A 25743-nucleotide genomic window follows, 5' to 3' on the forward strand; every position below is an offset into this window, starting at 1 on the left:
TGCTCGTGAGGCATCCCGTCTGCAAGATCCCTCTTCTTCCTTTTAGCTCTGTACCTTGATGATACTTTTACTTTCTTAGCTCGAGGACTACTGATTAGATTTTCATTTTCTAAATTAAGAATGGGTGGTGATTTCGGAGCAGGAGGAGAAGAGGGTGTAGGAGCGGGGGCCTTTCCACGCGTCTTTAATTTCCTAATTGGCCTTGGTCTTGCAGGAGGTCGAATTTTCGGAACCTCGCCTTCTGGGTGACGAAGATTACAGTGCATGTTGAAGCTTTTAACAGATGTGTACTTGGTGTTGCAAACTTGGCACAAAACAATTTGCTTTACTTTACCATGCAACTGTCGTTTGTGCTCTTCCATACTGTGCTTTCGGGTGAAACGACGCTTACATACATCACATTGGTATGGACGTTCTTTCTGAGGTCTACCTTCTTTCAATTTCAAGTTTGTTGAATTTGCATCTGCCTCACTTTCAATTTTATCTTCAGCATGCTTTACTTTTATATGTTGAAGCAACACATCTTTTCGAGTAAATGCACTACTGCACTGCTCACACTGATGTTTGAGTGGCGCGGGAATTTTCTTCGGTTGTTTGACTTTAGGTTCATCCACTTGAGTTTCTGATTGCGGTTTTTCCTCTATTTTTGATGGACTGTTAGCACGCTTCTTTGGAGGTATCGTCACAACGACAGGTACTGTCTTCCCATTTACGCTAGCTAAAAAGTTCTGTACAACATTTTTAGGTTTTAAAATGTTGGGTGAGACGGCTCCCTTACCTCGTAGTGTGATATACCATTTTCCACATGGCTTGCAATGATAGCGAACTTCTTTACGATTTGGTACTAAAGATGAAGCCGTTGGGGGAGATATTTCCCGTAGAACTGCTTGGCATTTTCGACACTGAAACTGCTTAATTTCTGAGGTTTCAGGATCAGGATTTGAAGTTTGAGATTCCGCATTATCTGCTTCGGGCGGCGGTTGATCTTCAGAAGCATCTTTAGAATCATCCATTCCTTCCAAGTGAACTTTGTAAACCTGAGCAAACTTATTATCATCACTAGCAGTGGTTTTTGAAGTAACAGTTTCTTCCAGTGTAACATCTGCATACGAATGGTCTGGCTCAGGAGATTGAACAGCAGAAGCTTCTGCGGAAGGGACAGGATCCTCATGGGCAGAGACAGAATCTTCCTCAGAATGATAATCAATGAGAGGAGATCTTGCTGCCTCATTAGCCTCTTGCTGCTTTAAAATTTTGATCAAATCTCTCACAGCATGATCCTGGTTTTTCAATTGTGTCTTTCTAATTTTAGGTTTTGAAAGCCTAATATGTGGTGTATCAAGAACTTCTCGACCAATTGAGAAATCACCCAATGATGGCATTTCATCATAACTGGGTGAATCAGTGATTACCTGCTGCTGCAGTATAACTTCTATAATTCCATGTTCATTTTTGGGTAAGAGTGCCATCTGTACATCATCTTTTGGGGTCAGCCAAACAGTCTGCCCAGATTTTACTCCAGGAAATGGAATCTTAAATGCACAACATACTTTTACAAATTCGTCTCGAAGTTTGGTATCAGCCTCATCTGGTGATTTCCCAGTGTAAATATAATCAATCAATAATTGAAAAGATGACGGGGATAAACCATGCAGTTTCAGGGTTAAATAACTCAGAGGCGTTCCTTGTGTTGCCCTTGAAATCAAGTTATACAACAAAGGGCATACAGCCGAAAATATAACCCGATGGAGCCGAAATTCTTTTTGTTGAATAATGACAGTCAAGTCACATAAACTTTTTTGCAATAGAAAGTGATGAACTTGTTCAGTAATCCGTAAGCAATGCTCTTTTTCAGCTGGCAAAACCATTCTGATCTACCATAGAACTAGAGCTACAAAAGAGAAACACAAATTTTGAAGTTTCCAACATAAGTATAAAAAAGTTTTGAACGTATGTACAAATAGTGGCAACATTGATATTTATGGATAATTTCAACAGTTCAAATATTTTTTATTAGAACTGAACATCGAAATATTATGAATAAATGAACAAAAATGTATCCGGCCATTCACCAAAGGCTTATTTAGCTATAAATATAAATTGTGAGATGATAAAAATGCCAAGCTAGTCAGACAAATTGGAAAATAGCATTTGAAACATTGAAAAAAAATCTAGAAGCCTAAAAACAAAACAAAAAATAGAGTTTATCTAATACTACGGTGACATTAATTTGAATGTTCAGCACAATAGTTTTAATAAAGGTTGTGGTATAATACAAGTTTTGTCCAAATAATTCAATTTCAAACGAAGAGATTCCTAGCTATCAGTATTCTAGGTTTCAATATTCAAGTTCCCTTCTATCCATTATAAATGAAGAGTAAAATGGAACACAAAGTAAACACAGGCTATTCTTCATTCTCGGTTTAATATCAAAACGAAAGTAGTTTTAAATTTAAAATTTGCTATGTTGGGAAAGTTAAAGAAATCCATTATTGTGAGTTTTACAGTTGCACGTTATTTTCCAGTCTCAAATAACCTTCCTGATATACATAACAAGTTGGTGTTATACAGATCATATCAATAGAGAAGCAAACTGACTAGTAATTAAGGCAGGTTTCGGCATTTTACATTTATATCTTGCAATGAGAAAACTAGAGTTATTGAAAAAATGAGGCATTTTGAAATTTACATTTCTCACAAACTCTAAAATGTCCACCAGTATAAACACTTCACCTCGCAGCAATATAAGAAATGCACCATTTGCCGCACTTCGTGAGTATTTATGCACTCACAATAAGAATTAGCTAATGGGGCCTTATAAGCCCTAAATTCATACTTCAACAGATATAGCTAGCAGTAGTGCATATTTCAAGTTACCCAAAACAAGTATTCAATACCCACTGAATAAAATCGAAATCTATTGTTAAAACATATTTTCCAAATTGAGTATTTTGACGTCACATGCTTCGGAGGTTTCTACACCTCCTATAGATGACACAGCTGCTGCCACAGCGTCAAGTTTTTCAGCTTGAGTTTTGTCCGACATGCATTGATGCTCATTACCTTCTTCTTCCGTTTTAAATGTAGCACCACATTCGCCACAAATGTAATGAGCTTCTGGTCCATTACAAATGTATTCAGATTGGTGATGATCATCATCTGGTGTCTCTGTAAATTCAATTACAGTCTCACCGATGCCTTCATGAATTTCAACTGCAGATTGCAATTCCATTTCTCTTTGTTCATCTGTTTTTTTAGCACGAGGAAGTCTTGGCATCTGTTTTACCATTTCACTTTCTGGATGAGAGCGTTTTAAATGTTGTTTAACACCTAGTTCGTTACAGTATCGTTTTGCGCAAATTGGACATGAGTGGGGTTTTCCTTTCTCCACTGCGATTGCCATTCCCTCTTGTGTGTGTAATTTAGCATGATTTCGCAAGCCTTTTTCAGATCTATATTGTTGTCCGCATTGCTCACAGTAGTACAATGGAACATCAACAATGTGTACTTTCTTGTGACTAGTCAAAGTTGATTTCTGTGCAAATTTGGCATCGCAGACCTCGCATTGAAATGGTTTTTCACCAGTGTGGGTACGAATGTGACTGATTAAATCTTTATTATATAAAAACTTCCGTCCACAATGTTCACAAGCATGTTTCTTCTCATCATGAACTCTATAATGCTTTTTACACTTCTCTCTAGTATCGTAAACTCTGTCACAATTTTCATGAGGACAAGCGAAAGGTGGTTTGTTTGGAAATATTCCATCATTTGCAGCTTTTGGTCTTCCTCGTTTGAGACAATTGTCTGGATCAAATGGAAACGGCGAAGCGATATTCCTACCAAGTTTGGGCTTCAAAAATTGTTCATCTTCCACTTCAAAATCAATATCATTAGTATCAATCAATGTATTTCTTTCACCAGACTTTTTCTTCACAGAAAATAAAGAGCTTATATCCAGACCAGCAACATAATTTTTAGATTTGGATCTTCGTACTTTTCTTTTTTTCTTAGATGGCTCTTCGCTTTTATTAATGTTCTCTTTACCACGATTAAGAGATTTAATAGGAGATTCATCATCAATATCAGTGTCTGAAGAATCAGTTCCGTCAGCATTAACTGGATTATAAGATCTGTCAGAGTCTGAAAAAGAATCGTCAGGACGAAGAATGTGAACAACAAGTTGTGATTCTGGTGGATCATCATCTTCAGAGTTATCAGCGGAGAAAATTTCGACATATTCGACTTCTTCATTCAAATTTGAATTCTGTACATTGTCATCTTGGATTTCCTCAACGTCAGTTTCAACTTGAACTTCATCTGCATCTTCTTTTTCAATTGAATTTATTTTGTCATTTTTCTCAGCAACTGAGATATTTTCCTTTAAGTTATCCAATTCAACTTCCACTTCATCAAAAAGGCTTGAAGAGATAATAGAATTTTTATTAAAAATACCAAAAAATTCACATGCTTTTTCAAATGCCTTCATCCCTCTAATATTACTTTTGCGAGGTATTTTCCCTGTGTATACATACGAAACCAAATTTTTGATTCCTACAGCAGTCACACCTTTCGGGGATAATTTTACCGTTCCACCATGTTGTTTTTGATTTTCTCTGAGAATCATTTTTTTTAAAGTAGCAGAAGCAGCAGCAAAAACACATTTATGAACTTCAAATATTTCATTACCAGCAACAATGGAAAGATCGCAAAGACTTTGACCCTGGCTCAAGTTATACATTTGTGACATCATATTGGTACAATGGTCTTGAGGTTCTGGAAATTCCATGATTATGATAAGATTTACAGACAAGTGGCCTACTATTATTCTCTAAAACCTGTAGTTGTACAAAACAATCGTATAAAGTTATTCAAATCATATCTAACGAAAATGTTTCAAATTAATAGATAGATGAAAAATAAGTATGAGAGTAAATTTGAAGAAAATTGAAAATAAACCATTCAAAGGCTATCTATTTCAGTATCATCTAGATTTCTCCATCAAAATGGAATATTAAACTGTGACAGGTTTATTAATGTTGAGTACGGTACTGTTCTCCAATTCCAAAACTATTGTGAAACTGTTATCACTTCAGTGAACCAGATGATATTTGAATAAACAGAAAAAATAATTTAATAATATTGGTTGATTATTATTCACGAGGGTCAGTATGCAAGATTGGTTAAGTCATAGCAGCTCCCGGCAATGTCAGAATGTGTGTATGATGTATATAATTATTCATTCAGATATAGCATGAGCAATAAAAAATTCATAAAATATACATAGAATAAAATGTGTATGTGTGAATCAGCAATTTAAAATTTTGAAGATACTATAAAGTTGTGATGTTAATTATAGGTGACGTGAAATTTTTGAATCCAGGGAGGTTCCGAGAATTAGGACAATTATAGAGAGTTAAGTTTTTCAACTATTTATAACCGTATAATAGTTAAGTATATCTGATTTCTTCCCCTCCCCCCCAAAAAAAAACATACACAAAAATATTAAAAAACAAAAGATTTATAGATTGGGTGAAAAAACTGGCAAAACCTTTAATAAAGTTCAAAACATGTGAAAATACCAGCGCCAGTTTAGTTTTTCGATTGTACCTATTTTTGCAATTAAATATTCATCGGACAAGTACAGTACCATACAGTACGGTACCGGTACTGGGCTCAAACCTAATACACAAAGACAATTTCCGTTAGACAGTTAGAATTCGATCTGAATTAGTCATTGCTGAATTAATTACCACATTTGCATAAAAAACAAAAAAGTACCGGTACCGTACATGAAACAAAAGAACAACGAACCGGTACAGTATATTCTGATATTACCCATATTTATTCAATAGTGTCCGCAAGTTATAAATTTGACTGGCAGCCTTAGCGTCAATGGGGAATACTGTTCAACATAAATCAAACGAAATGCAGGTCAGCCGAAATCACCAACCCAGACACTTGACCGCATTATCTTTATAATTTGTGATATAACAATGTGCTCACGTCGGTTCTTTGCGTAAATGACATTTTATATTTCATGTGCGCCGCGTTTGCATCGTCCCAGCTTAAATATTATATTATTTATTATATTAGAGTTTAGAATCCCTGACTTCTGGACTTAGGCTGTACACCCTTTATCAGTCGTATACCCAACTTACGGTCCGGTATAAGATTTACATATTTATCCCGGGGGAGAGGAAAGCCGATATACACTTGGGTATACCGTATACCCGGTTGAAGAGCACTGGGCTAGACTACCGGTAGGCTACATTTATATTGAACCTGATGAAATGGGAAAAGTGGGTGATACCGTACAACATAAAAATTACGGTAATCATGAAGCAGTTCATTTCTTTCCTCATTATTCTAATCATCCCAATTAATTTGCATTTAAAAATCGCCCTCACCTTACATTTTCAATGTTGTACCAGTAATTTGCAGCAGAGTTTTTTTTTTTTTTTTTTAATTTTAAAGGATTAGACAAATAATGTGAAAAACACCTATCATGCCGTTACTGCGTTAGGAGTTCTCAATATTCATGTCTATGTAATTTTAGATATAATCCACTCTAAATTTCTCAAAGCATTATCGATTTATCGAGCAGATACCATATTCGTATTCTATCATTCCCCCACATAATATTTCATCTCTCAAGGGAATTTTTGTTACCCCTAAAACTCCAATTATCTTACATTTTATCATTGTTCTCAGAACAAATTGCATGTCAAGTATTTTGTCATATTTCACAGAATTTCTAAATTGCCAAACTGCATGTTTACCACATGCCATGATTATTGATATTGAAATACTGTCTAACTCCTGTGTGAAAAATAAATTTGCAGCAGAGTTGGCACATTTAAAAAAACAAACAAGCAATGTCTTGCAAGGACAAATATTAATGCGCTCTCCGAAATCGGTACGCCACCAAACGGGTGCACGTTTCAAAGCTACTGTACGGTACCGGTATTGTTTTTCGCATGAGTTATACCTTAAATATATACTACTACGTTATACAGATGTGGAGAAGGAAGCTAATATCACGAAACAGATTCAAAACTTTATCGCCTTGCAGTAGAGTGAGTCGAATAACACTGTTTTTGATATTTAACGTTACATCATCTGCCGGGCCCGGGCGCCGGCCTGAACAGGCGCCACACCCCATCTCCAGTCACCGAAAAGATGAGAGATAGAAACATTTCATTTTAACAAAACAATATTAATTAAACAAGAGAGCAACGCTCAAATATATGGACACGCGGACAAGAGCGAAGCAGTCCCTACCTTTGACGTTACCGTTACCGTACCCTCAAAAAACTTCCGAGTTTCCAGTCACAAGAATTTTCACAGTCAGCCGTCACGCTTGACTTGTTAAAAACCGTGTTCTCATAATTAAAAAGTAATACAGCGCAATTTTGGATGAAATATTAGATCTCATAAGATTCTTAGAAAAGTTAGGAATGAATAAAAGTAATAGCCTTCTGACAATCAAATATTTTAACCACTGAAAATTTCAAAATCAATCTTTCAATCAATCAAAATCATTCTTTAACCAGTGAAAATTTCAAAGCAATTGGTCCAGTATTCGAAGAGAAAAGCGATTTTATCATGAAGAAAAAGAAGAAAATCAACAAGAACAACAACATCCATAGGTCCACTCACGTGTCCAAAAAGGACGATAGTACAGATTTTTATAGAAATACAGCGCAGTGAATATTTAAACTTTGAATTGTGTTGGTCAGTATGCAAGACCTTTACAAGTTACCTAGGCTCCTGACCATAAACTTCGAGCGAAGCGGTAAATTCTTTGTTGGATAAATTTACTTTTGGTTCATGAAATCACAGATGGTCCTCCGGAGAAATACAAACGTCCGCATCTTCGGTGGCGTGGTGCATAGTGCTAAGCGTGAGGAATATGCTCACCATCGCACTTTTGATTACCCTGCGTGGGTTCGAATCCCGTCGGGGATAATGATGTGCGAGAGGATTGCTGGAATTCTCGCGTAGGGTGGTTCACGTAACCGCTGGTGGGTTACGGTTTACGGTTTGATTGTTACTTGTTTTCTCATTTAAAATTGCTTCAAAAGTATTGCCCGATTTTAAATCGCGTTCACTGTTTTGTATTGGATACGGAATGGACCTATGAATCGTTTGTTATTACGTTGTTGTTGTTTCTCATGGTATTTTCTTCTTAACGTTATGAAAAAATCGCCTTTCTCTTTAACTACTGGGCCAATTACTTTTTAAAATTTACAGTGGTTAAAGATTGTATTTTTCGCTAGGAGGCTATTACTTTTTCCTGTCTATATATTTGAGCATAGCTCTCTTTTTTGAGGGTGGGCTGGTAACCTTATCCTAAGTTATACTCGCCTCCCATTTATGTCATCATTCTGTTTTACCTGTTTACTTCTTGTGTCGTTTTGAATTATGTCTGAGAACGGAAATAAAATGACCAATTCCATACCCGACATGGACTGGTAACCTTGTCTGTTTACTGTTACTTGTGTCGTTTTGCTTTATATCTGAGAACGGAAATAAAACGATTGATCCTATACTCGACATGGACTGGTAACAGGACAAGAAGCCGGGGTTCGCTATCTGATTGAGCAGTCCCATTGGATTTCTTCCCCCGGGATAAATATGTAAATCCTATCCTATGAAAATATCTTCTGTTAATTAATATCTGAACCAACGTCAAGTCAACAAATTCTATTTATAAATTCTTTTATCGCAAGTAATTGCATATCTTGCTTCGTGACAAGGAATTTAAAATATTTAATTTTTTCTGTAAATATGAACGACTCCAAGAAAATGCGTGCTTGCTTTCATTTTATTGTGCTTTTAAAAAACGATTTGCTTTGACGGATTCCGTATATATTGGTACCGTACTATTGTGGGTTCAGCAGGACTTTTTCTCGACGTAAAGTCGTAGAACTTTATGAGGCATTTGATTTGGTCTGACCGGCGCGGCGGTATGACTCATCGTTCTTACTCTGCGTGGGAATTCCATGCCCGGATGATTATGTGCGAAAGGATTGCTGGACTCCTCGCCGCCGTAGGCTGGTTTACGTCACCGCTGCTCGGTTACGGCTTCCTCTACAATAAAGTCCATGCTTCCGAAAAGAAATAACTAACTAACCGTATACCCGACACGGAATGGTACTGGTAACCGGACGAGAGGCCGTGGTTCGCCGTATGGACTATGGTTAAGCCGTCTTATTGGTTTTCCTCTCTCCCGGGATAATTATGTAAATCCTATCCTGGTCGCAACTCTCCAGCCCATATAGAATCGATAAATTATAACATAGTAAAAACCAAGACATTGCGATTGACAATTTATTCCAATTATAGCTCGCTTGTGATCAACATTCTAACTTTCTCTAAGAATGATTGCTACCTGTGTCCCAACGGCTTTCACGTAGAATACCCGTCAATGGATGTATTGAGCATCTCATATGAGAGCAATGAACAGAAAAGCTTTAATGTTGACAAAGTTTGTAAATATATTGTGAGAAATCTTAGGACTTTTAATTCAATAATATTACCATACTTAACAATTACAAAAGTTGTTTAATCAGTCAAGATTCATAGGAAAATCATAACTCTGATGATAAGCTTGAAGATAAATAAGCAAAGTATGATTAAAAACAATACTAAATCAATATTCAGTTGTTATAACAAATAATACCAGGACTGAGAAGTTACTGGTAATGTATATTCGATAATTTAGCGAAGCATGGAAATAAAGCTTTGAGGAATTTTTTTTTCTGTCAAAACATCAGACAGAAATTGGCGAACTGCATTGAAACTGACCAACTCTCGCTGAATAAATGAAAACAATCATAATAAAAACTTTGCACTCGCGTCTGTGAAGTTCCACTTTCAATTATCAATTTCGGGAATTACCGTAGCTTTGATATTTTGATCAAAGACAGAAAAACAATGTCATAAATTTTCTTTCAAGCATGGACATTGTGGAGTGTTCAGCGAATTAATGAGCAAGATGAAAGAGAACCTAATAACATAACAATATTTCTTATGTGAAAAAGATAATAATTTCAATGTATATGATGATGAACTTTTTATAAAAAATCCAGAGTTATCAAAGGAAAACACACTGTAACTTTGACTTATACAATCATATTCATGCTGCCAATAGATAAAGGGCAGCTGGTTTGCTAGCCATCCACTTGAAACATATATAACGAGTTGTATAAGTAATATACTCATATATACATGTTCAAGCGGTTCCAAAATTTATCACTTTGGGGTCTTCAAGTGCATTACAAAGTACATCCTTGGATCTATATATTATCCTTTGGGTATTGTCTATCATCATAAAAACGCCAGAGTAAACTGAAGTGCACTCTGCTAGGTTGATATGGAATGTCAACCAATAATATTCATACTGAGATGTGACAGACGAAATCACATTATAAAAAGTAAGGTGCAGTGTTCCTGGGAGGTATCACACGCATATTATCTGGAACAGCCCTGAAGAGTTTGGCTTCTCTGTCATCAGGCGTACGAACAAGCAAAATGGAAGCTATATTTCCACATCTATAACAGTAGTTAGGTGCAGACCAGACAGTGACCAATTTCTCATCGAACATATACTTGTACCCTTCATGTACAAGTTGATGAGCACGACAAATCAATTTCAGGTTGTTGAGATGAACGAATTCGTTGGTCACTTTAGATCCAAAAAGCCAGCCGGCACCTCTTGGACTTATTGCCCATGTTTCCACATCTTCAGGGTCAGACCATACAAGATCACAGAACGCTCCTTTGTGAGGAATCTCTTGCTGCCTATCGATGGTGCGAATCTGATCCATGGTTTTCACATCTGGAGATAAACCACCATGTACGCACAAAATACATGAATCAATAATAGCTGCAACTGTGAGAAGGTCAAAAACTTTGGTGCAGTAACGCCAAGCATTAGCATTTCCATATTTCATTTGGCATTCATCATAGAAACCATAAACTTGCGTGATCTGTCTGCTTTCATGATTTCCACGGAGAAGAGTAATCTTGTCTGGCCATTTTGCTTTCAGGGTTAATAGATATGTGAATGTTTCCAAACTGAAGTATCCACGATCGACAAAATCACCCATAAAAATGTAGTTGGTTTCTGGCACCTCTCCGCCAGTCCGGAACAGTTCTAATAAATCATAAAACTGTCCATGAATATCCCCACAAACAGTCACAGGTGAAGAGACAGGTTGAACATTGGATTCTTCAAGTAGAAGGTCACAGACATAATCACATAATTTTTTCAAATCATTTTCTGGAAGATATTTACAATTCTTTTCAATTTCAATCATACGATCCAGGTCCAAGGGTCCCATGATAAAACCTAAAAACATAATAAACTGTAGTGTCTTTATCTAAATGCAATTGGCAGACGAAATATGAATGATAGTATAAATTCACAGAAGACACGTTATCAAGTTATGTATAGTATCTGTGATATAGATACAGTCGTAAACATCAATTTTGAAATGCTGTATATGCCATATAAATAATCGAGGCGGTGGAGTCAGTATGGCCATTTTAAACTCACAGCAATTTTGAGCAAAATTATAAATTTGGAGAGTCAAGATCTCAGACTTTTAATAAAAGTAATAGGAGACAAAACTTTCCTCAGTTTTTCGGTTCGCTGGCAGAGTCAAAGTTCTTGTTAAAAATCAATCAAAGACTTTTCAGAAGCCTTGGAGTTCCCTTGACTCCATCTCCACAGCATTTCAAATAAGAAGTATTTATCCTGATCATATCAAAGTTATCAGTATTTAATATAATTGAACGAGAAACTTACCTGGTCTGTTATAAAAAGCTTCTAGAAAAAGCTAGAAATACTAAAATTAATTCAATTTTTATAGTGTCTGCAAAAAAAAAAGTTGTACAATGATTTGGCAGGAAAAAATGCAACAAACATTAGTAATTATGTGATTGAAATCTCAAACTGTATCAGAAAACAAAAAGAACCTAATGAGAGCAATAGGAGAGAAATAAGAAAACAAAAAGATAGTTAGTTCATAACAGGCACATAATGATCATCAACATTGGCAGCAGAAAAGAAACAATGAATGTATCAACACAAAAAATTATCACGAATAAATCTACTTATGATTTTGTATTTAAAAAATCAGAAATTTTGACGTGTTATTTCTGGTCTGAACAAATATTTTGACAATACAACTAATGGTACCAGTTCCGTTATTAAAATTGTACTTAGAATCAAATCCCAACCTTATTTCAAAGATTGGGTTGAAAGACTGCTTTTTTCTCACTTCAAAAAATATAAGTATTATAAATTTTGTAGAAATAAGATTTTCTTTGGATGCATGTACAGGAATACTTGTTTCGTAGTTCTGACTTGTATAAAACAAAATTCCATCAAAGTAAAAGGATAGGAGTTGACTAAATGTGTCTTTTAGCTCCCTTAGAACGATGACTTGTTCAATAATGAAAATCCAGGAGACATTGACTTTCCACTGATTGAGTCAATAAAATGTTTATCTTGAGAGAATATACTTGGAATAGAAATAGGGCTTGCACTCATCAGCTCATTATCAATATGATGATCTTCATCTCTCGATTCATCTTTGAGCTCTGGTACGCGGCCTTCCCACTCTTGGTATATTTCTTCAATCATATGACTTGAACTCTTAAGCAAATATGGATCAAAAGGAAAAAAGCAATCAAGTGGGTTAACCGAAGCAGAGTTTTTTGATTGACCACACACAGGTAAAGTCATTCTGTTGTTTCTTTCTATTATTGTGTCACAATAGACAAGTTGATGTTGTCTCATTAGTGAAGAAAACATACCAACCACAGTGCTTATGCAAAATTTCAATGGATTCAGACGGCTCATAATAATATGTTCTAAATTGAATTTGCGCATTATTTCAAATCCTTTTGGAAGGTCTAATATCTGTTTATGCCTGAATATAATAATATAAAATACAGCTTGGCACGCACTATAAAATGCTCCGTGGCGTACAGTTTCATGTAGAGGTCCGATATAGTCGTATAAACCTTCTCTCTCTTTGATATAGCAATGTATCCATACAGTCATCGCATTTAGTATTGTCAGTACAGAATTCAAATGTAGATATTTTGCCCTTGCAAGAAAGCTAGCTATATATGACAATGACGTCTGTCGTAATATCATAGGTGCACTTGGATCTTGAACCTTTCTCCATAAATGGTTGAGAAAAGTCTCAGAAAATGATTTTTCAAAACTGCAGATATAAAAAATTAGGAATTGAATATGACTGCTATCATGAATTGGAAGAATCACTTTGTCAAAAATGGAGACTAATTCTTTTAATAGAGTGTCTGCTTGGAGTGATAACTCCCCATTTGAATAACAAATATCATGTATGAACTGAAGTAGAGTTTCCATCACAATATCCAATTTGTCAACAAAACCCTCTTTTTTCATTGAATTATCAGTTTCCATTTCAAATAGATCATGTTCTTCAGTAGTCATTGATTTCTTTATAGATTCTCTTGGACAGTGTGTATCTAGTTTTAAGGATTTACTTATGATAAGTTCCAAGATTTGCGGTCGCAAGTTAACCCGGTATGTAGTCAGAAAAAGCAAATTCTTGATGTACCAATCCAATGCTTCTTTGTCCTTTTTTATAAAGGGATAATGTGAAACTAAAAGTGGCAAAACTATGTTAGTTGTCAATGGTATAAGGGTAAAAATTTTCTTTAATGTGCCATGGATAATATGAAATATTTCTTCCTGGGGTACACAAGTCTCACACGATGTGAGATTAGACAAGCAAGATGCAGGAATAAAATGAGTAATAAGACAGTTCAAAACTTGGAGTTGGTGGACAGAATTGGCAGCAACAAGTTCAAGTAGAAATTTCTGAAATAATTCGATTACTTCTTTTTCTCGATTGACCCATCTTATGCTCAGCATTCGATGAACTAATTTCTTTTGATCCTGATCAAGGATATTAACAATGTCAATAAATTGTTTCAACATTTCACTGAGATGACTTGATTTGATTAATGGGTCTTCTATTTGTTGTACAATCAGCATGTAATTCTCAGGAATTCCACATTTATTTTCTTCTATAACATCAGCTAGATGTCCACCGAATCGCACAGACTTTTTACCGGAGCTCTTCATATCAGTCATTATTCAAAAACTTAGATTGTACAATATATCAAATATGAAGTATAATCTGGAAAAAAATATTAAGAAATTATATAAGAAGTACATGGATAATTGAAATTCAATTTATAATATTCTGGACTGTTTACGTTTTAAGGGACAACTTCACATATTCGGTAATCATTATCAAAAATGCGGTGATATTATCCACATAAATACAGAGCAAAGTTATTTGAAATCCATGGTCACATCATCCACTCAGCAAGCATAACATTGCAGTCGTAATTTGTATCTGAAAATGGAACTTAAAGAAATACACAACAAAATCGCAACCTAAAAATTAAATCTAATAGTAACATTTCTGAATTTTAAGCAGTATAGATTTCTGGTAATAGTATTCAAAAATCAAATTTCATAATGTATATTTCATTAAATATCAAAACAATATATTATTTTTCAATTATTGTGCCAAAGTTGTTTGTTTGAATCTATAATATACATCATACTATAGTGCTCTAGCAATAAAGCCATAATATGGCTGTTTGCTCTAAGCAAACAATAATGAATAGCCTAAAAACTTTGTATGTAGACAATTGTATTTTCAAAGAATTGCAACAGATTTACTCAAGAGGTAACCGTATCACTGGTGATAATAAAGGCAGAGCCATTTCATTAAGAACAGTCAACCCAGGTGACAAAGTTCAAAAACAAAAACAAGAAAATCTGTATGAAACATTACATTACCGAATGACTTGAAGGATTGTGAGAAATGAATAATGAGAAATGTTAATCTACTAGTTGTGATTAATTTGTACAATTTCTCCACAAAGAAATAACTCAATATGTTAAATTACTTGGCAATAAAGAATTCATAGAATAGACTTTGCAACATGGATATTGATGTGATTTTGCACGAAATAGATGTCACATTGATATCTTGAATGTCTTTGCATTTTGATAAAGATAACAATGGCCTTCAAACTTTTGAAATATGATTATGGTATGTTTTGAAATGAACCAGATTGATAGTTCACTGATCAGTCACAACAGCTGCTTTAACAATTTGAGTCAGCAGATCGAACTACGACACAATATTTCAAGCAGCATATATCAGCTATCTTCCATACCCTTATGTGACGAAGTGAAGTTACATTTTCATTCAACGAAGAACATTATACAACCTCATGATTCAGCTTCACTTTTCACTTCGGAATTTTCTCCTTCCTCCATATTTTCCTTTTTATTATCCTCAACAAGAAATTTCTCCCAGTTTTTTATTCGAACTTCTCTTTCTTTATCAGTCTCTTCGATTTGATAGTCCGTAACACCATCCCACGGATCAACAGAAATTTTTCTTTTTGCAAACCATCTTTCATTCATTGCATCCCTACATTTTGTAGCTTCATCAAAATCTTTAAATGAAACGGAACAGACTCCTTGAGGATGGCGATCAAATACAAGAACCTTTTTCACATCCCCAAATTTTTCGCACTCTTTGCGAAGATCGTCTCTTATTTCTGTAATAAGTACAGCATCTTCTTCAAATTCTTTAGGATCGAACATATTTTTAAATATTAGTACTCTTTCACTTTTTTTTACAGCGTCTTTTCTTGCTAGTTTCCAGTCAAGTAGCCTTTCTTGTTCTTTGTGAAGTCGTGCTTTTTCCTTTTTGCTCAGCATTTTTGGTTTTTTTGATGGATCATAAGATCCCTTGAGTTCAAAACTTGCTTTTTGTACATGAATTCTGTATCCCCCACGCACTAAAGTATCATCTAATAATTGCATTGCCAAATCTAACGATTCTTTTTTTAAATAACAACATAAGCCATCACCTTTTAAATTACCCTCCTTGTCTTTATACAACTTCAGTTTGGGTTTACCGGTATGAGGATTTGGCATTATGATTCCACACTTTGACATGATAGAACCAAACTCTTCTAAACTTACATCTGGTGGTAAGCCACTAACATAAACATTTGTGTTTTTATCTTCCGTAACTTTAAACCAGGTAGGATCAGACGCTTTCCTTTTGGTGTCTTTCTTTGTATTTTCTTTTTTATTTTTAACTTTTTTCTCTGCCACCCATTCTTGTTTATTTTCATCCCAATTGTAAATCACTCCAGTCTTAGGATCAGTGTATGATGTCGTAGTAAAATTTCCATGCCCAGAAGGATACATAACCTGACCATCCTCTGAAACCCAAAGTTGTTTTTCATAATCCCATTTATAAAGTATTCCCGTGTTCGAATCTGTATATGTATGTTCAGTCTTACTATCATTTTGCGACTCGTTTGTACTAGTAGACTCATTATTACTGTCTTTGTTAGTTGAATCGCCATTTAGTTCTTTTGAAAGTTCTAAATCCCATTTGCCTTGGTCACTGTTCCATACATAAATAACCCCATTTGGATCTGTATATTTGCAAGGCTCTCCATTTTCATTATGTTCTGGTTCCCATTTTGAAGTTTCAGAGTTGAAATGAAAAGTTACTTTGGTTACAGGATCTGTGTAAGAAGTGAATTTATGTGATGAATCTACTTCTGTTCCAGCGTCATAATTCTCTTGATATTTCATCATCAATTCGACACTTAATTTAGGAAACCAAGCCTTTTTCTTTTCGTCCCACTCATACTCCGTTCCATCTTCATCAACTTTGACCTTTGCACCCCCGCCTTCTTCCAGAGTATTTTCTTCTTTCTGAAGTTCTATCTGTCTCTGAAATTCCTCGTATGTTTCAGGATTCATTGCCATGACTGCGTTGATTGATTGTACAAGTTATGTAATTCAGGGTAATCTAAATATATGATAAAGAAGCATTTGTAGGTTATATATATTGAAACATTATCTGTAAAGGGGCCAGCATAAATACTGACCAAAACGGATGTGATCCGCAGAATTATAGACAATATTTCAATTTTAAAAAATCTATTGAATCATTTATCCATCACATACTCGATATAAAAAAATATGACAAAAAGCTTCAATATATTGTTTTATAACCGAGGATGTCACTTCCAATTCATTCTGCTCCTAAGTCCTAAGAACAAATAAATGATCCGGGTTTATGCTTTTAATTTACCTATGGGAAATTTTCTTTATTCTTAAAATTATATCTTATCAACATATTTTGTTTTCAGGCTGAAAGTTTAATGCTATAACTATGGGAAATGAAATATACCGGTAACTATTTTTTTTATTTTTAAATTATATTTCAGCAGCATATTTTTTTTTCGGGCTTCCAGGAAGATATTTCAGCAGTAGATTAATAGTCTATAAAATTATATGAACAAATGTATAGAAGCTAGATTTGATGTATATTGGCAGCAGTTGAAAAGATATAAATGGTAACAATTTCATGAGTTTTTATGTATATTCATAGCAATACAGGTATTAAATTCATAATCCCAAACAGTGTTGATTGTTCTATGACATAATAGATAAGGTATAATAGCTTAAAGGAAATGAATGTATATAAAGGCCAAGCAAGTCATATAAAAATAACAAAATGAGTGAACGGCATATAGGCTACCCAGGTGAAATATATTCATAAATTATGCAAGACGTCATAAGCATTGTAATTAGCGATCACTGATTGATCAAAGTCAATTAATTTTAGCCAACTAGCAGCAGAGAGATTCTCTCGAGATTTGGGATCACCTTTCAAAAAAATTAAGGGTTTACGACCAGCTTTATCTAACACCTTCAGATATGAATTGACATGGGAATACGTGGACTGATAAAAACCTGGTATATCGCATGCAAGAAAATGTAAACGTGGACAATTGGACATTAAAACTTTTACACAAGAAACAACAAATCTAGATGGCTCTAATAAAGATGATTGAGATTTTAAGATCAATTTCTCAAGATGCTGACAAGTGCAAATTGAATCTAGCAAACGTTTGGTGATCAATAACAAGTCATGGTTTAAGCGTAATTCATTCAAATTCGGTAAATTCTTCAATACATTTCCCAAAATCCTTGGATATTCACATAGCGATCCTTCTCCTACATGACACAATGTTAATGAAACCAATTTATAATTGTTCATGAAAATTGTGGAAATTTTGTGTACATTGTTCAAGTGTATATTCATTAGAGATAGAACTTGAAGATTTTGTAGTTCACCAATGCATTTTAAGGTTGCGATATCATAAACAGTATTCAAATGTCCCATCAGCTCCAATTTTCTGAGATTTGAACAGGTTTGGAGTGTTAGAGCAAAATCAGTGGTGATTTTAACTTCTGGACGAGTTCTTGAAATTCTCATACCTCTGGTACTACTTGACTTGTCAATTTCTTTGCTCGTGGTCCCAGAAATTTGATCTTCGGTCATATTTGGCAAAGTAATTGATAATGCATTCAATTTGGGCATGCTTTTGACAGACGTGGCAAGTAGATTAAAATGTACTAATAGTCCTTTCAAATTGAGTTCTTCAACATTTTGGAACCTCGAAAAATTACACCAAAACATGTCAGAAATAGTAAAAACTGAACCTATATCATCTTCAAGATCTTTAAACCCAATATTTAAGTATCGAAGCTTTGGATAAACGCAATCATGCAGAAGAGCGTGTATAACATCACCATAACAATTCTTACACAGAGTACAAATTTTAAAATCTACATTCAGGTATTCAAGGTTAGGCAAAACTGAAGGTGTATTTGCTTTACGACAAGGATGATCAGTGTCATATGGAATACCCCGCACAGTTGGAAGTATTAAATTCTTTAAATTTTCTAGTTTTATCAGTCCGTTGTTAGCAGCAAACCCATTTTCATCATAGTGAAGATTGGCATCGGAAAGCATTCGACAAATGCTTCCAATGTTATTATAATTTACAAAATCAATCACATAAGAATACATTAGCCTTGTTGTTGCATACGGTGAAAGATGATAATCCATGATAAAATTTTTCTGTTTTTCAGGTATATCAAATGAAACAGAACTTGCATATTTTAATGCGAACAATTCAAAAAGTATTGATACATAAATAATTATGTTTGCTTCACCACATACATCAATATGCAGGGTGTCTAACTTTATATTTAATTTTTGAACGTTCAACCTATATAGCTCCCGTATATCTTCGACATAAGAGGATATTACCAAGCTCTTTACATTTGGCGTTTTGCACAAAACAGATTTCAACTGAATGGGAGTTAGAATGCATCCTCTCAAATCCAACGATCGAAGAGCTAGTAAATTTGAAAACTTTCCAAACATTGATGATGGAAACCAATGACAATTATGAAAGGATAATTTTCGAAGCCATGACTTCGCATTTCTCAAAATTTGTAAGCATAATCGGTCGGACATAAAGATACAATTTTCAAAGTTTAATGAGAATGTCAACATTCGATCAGAGCAAAAAGAATGAAACTGTTTGTTTACAAACTGAATATTTTTCATTCGATCCTCAAGAGAAACATCTCGCAGTATCTTGATCCATATTTCATTCGGCAATTCACAAAATATGTTTGACATGAAGCTGTGAGGTTCTTTTACAGTACTGCAGTATTAATTTATTCTATATCTAGACATTCACGACAAAAAGGACATAAAAAATGGATATTGTTTATTTGTAGCTAGATGGTTTATTCAAATACTCCATAATATTTACAGATTTAAAATGGAGACTTCTGGAGGGCAAGCAAAACCTTTAAAAAAGTTTAAAACATGAGAAACGAGAATATCGATCGTAGACCTAAGACTTATCGATCTTAGATCGGTAATTAGTTAATAACTCGCTAATTATACGACATAATTAACCCAAAATCAATAGGCTTCTGGTCCGAGATATGATGTATGCACATGCAAAATTTGGAGCAGATTCAACCTCGCGTTCGCGAGATATCGCGTTCATCTAACAGACACATACACAGACAGACAGACATACATACATACAGACATAAATACCTATCAATATACTTACGGATCTTAAGATCGATAAGTAATAATGAAATATCATGGGCCCGCCCACCAACACACAGACAAAAATAAATTACAAAAGACACAAACCTAGTTAAAACGAGGCTTGGGCCAGAAATAATCAAACAGAAGATACCAAAATGTGTACTGGTATAGAAACTTCCGGGCTGTTATACTTTTGAAACACCTAAGCTATTGCAGTAATAATGACCTATTCGATACGGTATGCCAGCAATACGCTGTTAAGAAATGTTTACCGGTATTGTAGCGATACATATAAAAAAGCACTCAATTCAGCAATTTAATGCTTGACAGGGGCTTTGCATGAAAGAGAACACTGATTTTATATCTAATTACTGCAGTACTGAATTAGGTACAATCTGACCAAATGCTGATGTGCGGTAGCTTTTCCGGCTTTTATTAGTGGTAGTAACACTAACACATAATACAGTACTACTATTTTAATAAACTACAGGCAGACAGAAGTACTCCCTCATTAGTAGGCTAATCGTGTTTTGATCCAGTTTCTGTCACACAATAATTAAGTTATCGACTCCAGCATCTAATTTTCTTTTGCTTGCATGTATTTTACCACTAGTCTGCTAGTATTGTCAAAAAATTATCTAATGGGTTACCATTTCAAATCCTTTAAACGGAATTAATTCTATTCCGAATGGTATAGAAAGAAATTTGCCAACAACAACTCGATCGTAATTAAAACTGTAAAGTTACAACTGTTACGTTTCGGCCCGGCATCACATTTATCTGTGTTATAATAGTAATGTTAGCAGAGCTGTCTGTCATTCATGATCAAACTTTGGCATTATACGCAAAACAATAAGCGTTATCATGAAATATAAGAATATGGTTATAGGTTTAACAAAATTCTTCATCAATGAGAAACTTGCTGCATCTTATCGTTTTTATAATCCTGGGATCATGTTGTGCAGTTTTCAGCATTGCATACACTTAAACCCTGAAACAGCTTATTGTTAGATTGATTAAGGTCAGTTCTATCATTTTTATACCTAAAATATTGGTTTGTTCTTCGCATTGATTCGTGACTTGGTGGGTCACCAAAATAGGACAGTGGGTCACGCGGGTTAGTGGTTCGCCATCTCTGTTACATATAATTACCAATAATTATTCGATTCAGTTCATTTTTGCAGATTAGAAAATTAGACAGAAAATCAGAAAACAGCCAAAGTGGGTGTTTCAGCATTTTTTCATCCACTATCTTGAATCAAAATAATGCACAAATTTGGACATTTGAATCCTCCCATATAATATTTATCAAAGCTGGTGTTGCATAGAAAATGTCACATCATGATTGAGGTGACATGCACTCCAAGATGGCGCACAACCTGAACTCAAGTTGTGTAACACGTTAGGGTTCAGGTTATGCGACATCTTGGAGCGCATACTTCAGGAGTACCCAATAATAAATCATTTTTTTTCACTTGTTATCAATAAATTTAAAACTACTATCAGTTTGCATTTGAATCCTGGAATCTGTGAATATTGAGCGCATAGTACTTTTACTTTAAACTATTTCATCATATTTTACTGAATTTCGATATTCCCAAATTGTTGATATTCCGCATATCATTTCATTTGATTAATTTAGATTTGCATTTCGAATCATTTGCCAATATTGTATTTTGATTATTTTCTATGCAGCACCATTGCCAGAAATCAAAAGCCCATTGACATTTCAAAAATAAATGACATAAATGTCTCTTGAATATTGCATTCACACAAAACACATAGGCCTATACCGGTACCTGGTTCATTGATGAACCAGTGCACAATGCTTTATTTTATCTCCCTGTCTGTCTGTGGCTGTGCCTGTGGACAGTCCAATATGAATAACCTTTCAACATAACTCCTTATACTTATTTCCAATGTTAGTTTTCGATATTTTGTTCCAATTAATGGACTCGGTTAGTTGAAACTTACTTACAGCGCTTACCTGTTCCTGGCTTTTCTCTGATTACAGGCTTTAAAATCAGAACTTCGTCAAAGGTGAGTTGACTTCGCGTAGCGATTGTTCGGAAACGAGTTGTCTCATCCAACGATTAACATACGCTTTATCGTATCTTTTTCAAAGATTTTGGTGCCGGAATAAAATATGAAATGAAGTAAGTAAATAAAATACTGTTTTTTGTTTAGTTTTCGAATTAGATTATGATTATTACCGGTAATCATTTATGTGAATTTTCAAGGTTCTGAAAATCGTGGTTTTAATTACCCCCAGTTGAGAGAGAGAGAGAGAGAGAGAGAGAGTGAGATTTATTGCCACAAAAACAAAATCAACACTAATATAAACAATAATAGATAATAATACAATGAATAAAATATTTCATCAGTAATAAACAGCGATTGATTATTGTTTTGTGCGGGTCGGTGTGCAGGACCGATTAAGGTCATCTAGGCTCCCGACCCTTGTGTAAATGCTGTATATAAGGTTATCATGGCATAATATAGTAGCCTACCATGAGTAAATGCAAATGGGATTAAATAAAATATATATAAGATAAAGAAATGAGTGAATGAGTCGGCAATTTAAAGTTATTATTGGACACGTTTAGTGGCCATAACGATCGTTTCAAAATTTTGTTGTTATTGTTATTTTCTTTCGTCATTATCATTAAAAAATCGCTTTTCTCTTCGAATACTGGACCAATTGCTGGAATTTTCAGTGGTTCAAGATTGATTTTTTTGCCAGAAGGCTATTACTTTAATTTATTCCCGAATTTTCTATGAATCTTATGAGATCTATGAGGTTTTTAATCCGCCAAGCGTGACGGCTAACTGTGAAATTTCTTGCGTCTGAAAACCCGGAACTTTTTGAGGGTACTGTACCGGTAACGTCAAAGATAAACCATGCTTCGCTCTAGTCAACGTGTCCATATATTTGAGCGTTGCTCTCTTGTTATTAAAGTTATCAAAGGGAAATTTAGGATTTTGAGAGGTCATGTACCGATGTAACCGTAAATATATACTACTACTAGATGTCCAACTCCGCTCGCCGTATAATAAACAACCAAAGGCGATGTTGCACCTCCAAGTGGCGGGCGTCACGGTTGGTTTTGTTCAGACTAGAGGCTTGACGACGACGACGCTCCTGCATCATAGCTCGAACTAGCCCTGTTGATTGATGACTGATCGTAATATTTACTGAAGGACGAAGAAGTTCGATAAAAATGGTAAAAATACTTGTGAAAATGGAGACACAGTCTGTCTTGCAAATGACCAGGATGATGTGACAACTTCCCTGTCGAAGAAACAAGGCATCAAAAATGCGATGCATTGCAAAAAATGTCAGTCAGATGTAGGTAAAGTGGTGACGAAAATGAATACTTTGCACTTGATATAATAAATAAACGCTTAGTAGCACAGCATTTTGGTCTCACTCCATCTGAGGTATTGTAGCTTTCACAGAGGTTTTTTCTCCACTTGATCTATAATCAGGGCTGCCACAACGTCCTTATTTTTAGAATTTGTCCTTATTTCTAAGAAACATCTTTATCTCCAGTAAATTAAACTTTGAATTTAGTTTAGATCTGGAACTTCATAAGAGATAAAATGAGTAAATGTAAAAAATTTGCTGTGATGATTATGAGAAAGAATTCAACGGCGTCGAACCAAACGAAGGGCCAGTGATTTGCGCACTGCAGCTTTTGTGAATGTGACAACAATCTGGAATGCATAGGTAGAGCAGCAATTTCTGTTAATAATGCAACCCAGAAACACAAGGGGATCTGAAATCTTTAATTGACAAGTTAGACCAAAACACCTAGCAGGTCTGATCGCAAATGTTAGTTTATAATAGTCCCGATGGTCTAACTCTAAAAAGTGTTTCACGCCACGAAACATTTATATGTATGATATAGTAGAACAATTTAGAAGACTTTCATCTCACACTTAAAGGGGGGTCTGAAAAATTTTTGGTCTAATATGGTACAGTATATCACATGTTGAAGGTACCAGTATTTAAAGCCCTTCATACGCTGGAGAAGCAATGAAATGTTGTTGTTTTTTAAATGTGACTACAGAATGTGTTGCATGTAGCTGTATAGCATTTATTTTGTTAAAAAATCCTTGAGCTAATCACCTGTTGTAGACTTTCAGTGTGTAGAATAATTTATGAAATTTTAGCTGATCTACTGCAGTCTTTTGTCTCCTGATGTTTCAGAGAGTAGTAGTAGATTTCCGTTTTTGAGGGAAGCTACGTCAGTAGTGCTGTTGCATATGTCAAAAAAGGTATTTTGCAGTTTGCAAAACTTGGCGTTGCTTCAAATTCAGACATCTCCGAAATCCTAGCAACAGATGCAGGAAGAACCTACAAAGAAAAATTTCCCCTGTTCATCTGTAATTTTAGAAATAATAATTATGATCCAAGTATTTAAATGCTCAATAGAAGATAGATCTAATAGGTCTATAGGTCTAGATCAAATGAATTAATACCCAAAACAATTCTTTGTGCTATACCTGTGCTTAATATTTAACAGACAATTTTATCAAGCTATTGAGTTAAACATGTTGGTCTGTCAGTTTACATGGCTGTTTCAAATGTTTTTTTAGACATATCTTCATAAATTCCCTCTAGATGTGTTTCCATGCCAAAACCCCATCTGGTGACAGCAAATCATTCTTCAAAAGTGAGTTTCGAGACGTCTGCAAAAATTTATATTTTAGTTACGATATTTTGAAATAAATTGCCCACAACGACCGAACCTTGTCTACCATCTAAGCATGTATGTGTTTATACATAAGTATAACAGCCACTTCGACAAAGTATTATTTGAAACAAAAATGTAAATACCCCACAAAACAAATTGGAATTAATAAAATGTAACGGTTCCAGGAGAAATATTTTTGCATTCAATAAATGTGGTGGATTTTGCAGTAGCAAAAAAGTTATTCCTATTGATCACCTATCAATAATTTAAAAACACTCGACAAAATAATTCAAAACTTTTTGGCGCATCTAAAATTATAAATATATATATATGTTGAAGCCATGTTTAGATAATGGCAATAATAGGTATCCAATTTATGTGAAAAAGGTTATTAGTACCAGCGTGATATCAAGCAAAATGGATTGTCATGGCAAACGCAAAACATCTTTTATGTTGTAATATGCAGCTGGTGACTTCGTATACAATGACAGAATGAGTTTGAGAAAAAATTATCAAGATCAGTAGAACTCCATCATAAAACAATAACTAATTGAAGTTAAAATAAGTGTGTTTAATTTATTTTTTCCATACAGACGTCACAATTTCAATCTCCCATCAGTCAATTTATATTCTTGCTTACTGCTTTGATCACACAGCATAAATCCTCACACTGCAACTTTTTTATGATCCGAAAACACACATATCTCTTATCAAAATTTATATTCCTTGACAAATCATTACTGTATTCGGTACCTATAAGAACATTTACAAATTACTCTTTTTTATGCTGCACAATCGTAGCACAAAGCGGCTCTCTTCTAGACTACATCTACTCATGGGAGCTTTAAAGTGAATTTAAAATCTTACTGTCAATGTGCTTTCGAGTGCTGAACCGGTCCTAGGGCCTTCCCACTCAATTGATTGTTCTTCTTCTTTGTTTTGTAATCTGCATTCTATCAGTTCTATAGTCAAGTATATCGTGTAAT

The 25743-nt window shown here is 34.7% G+C and overlaps 4 protein-coding genes and 1 long non-coding RNA gene across 5 annotated transcripts; all 5 read right to left on the reverse strand.

Annotated features, from left to right (window-relative positions):
* Positions 1-1891: 1891 nt before the first annotated feature.
* On the reverse strand, positions 1892-4849 carry LOC120337219 (uncharacterized). The gene has a single exon (XM_039404942.2). It carries the CDS (start codon positions 4787-4789, stop codon positions 2924-2926), a length of 1866 nt encoding a protein of 621 aa, XP_039260876.2. The 5' UTR covers positions 4790-4849; the 3' UTR covers positions 1892-2923.
* A 4473-nt stretch (positions 4850-9322) lies between these two features.
* On the reverse strand, positions 9323-11959 carry LOC120337225 (serine/threonine-protein phosphatase 6 catalytic subunit). The gene is made up of 2 exons (XM_039404950.2): positions 11819-11959; positions 9323-11359 (listed from the first exon to the last, which is right to left on the reverse strand). Exon 2 carries the CDS (start codon positions 11349-11351, stop codon positions 10434-10436), a length of 918 nt encoding a protein of 305 aa, XP_039260884.1. The 5' UTR covers positions 11352-11359; positions 11819-11959; the 3' UTR covers positions 9323-10433.
* Positions 11960-12441: 482 nt separating this feature from the next.
* Positions 12442-14231, reverse strand: LOC120337220 (RNA polymerase I-specific transcription initiation factor RRN3-like). Its single transcript, XM_039404944.2, has one exon. The coding sequence runs from the start codon at positions 14162-14164 to the stop codon at positions 12446-12448; it is 1719 nt and encodes a 572-aa protein (XP_039260878.2). The 5' UTR covers positions 14165-14231; the 3' UTR covers positions 12442-12445.
* Positions 14210-22242, reverse strand: LOC120337222 (17S U2 SnRNP complex component HTATSF1-like). Its single transcript, XM_039404947.2, has 2 exons — positions 22045-22242; positions 14210-16934 (listed from the first exon to the last, which is right to left on the reverse strand). The coding sequence occupies exon 2, from the start codon at positions 16889-16891 to the stop codon at positions 15323-15325; it is 1569 nt and encodes a 522-aa protein (XP_039260881.2). The 5' UTR covers positions 16892-16934; positions 22045-22242; the 3' UTR covers positions 14210-15322.
* Positions 22243-23418: 1176 nt separating this feature from the next.
* LOC144428293 (uncharacterized) lies at positions 23419-25743 on the reverse strand. The gene is made up of 3 exons (XR_013478247.1): positions 25625-25743; positions 24567-24752; positions 23419-24417 (listed from the first exon to the last, which is right to left on the reverse strand). It is a non-coding gene; the product is annotated as an uncharacterized LOC144428293 (long non-coding RNA).

Source organism: Styela clava, chromosome 10, assembly GCF_964204865.1.
Source record: "Styela clava chromosome 10, kaStyClav1.hap1.2, whole genome shotgun sequence".
NCBI lineage: Eukaryota > Metazoa > Chordata > Ascidiacea > Stolidobranchia > Styelidae > Styela > Styela clava.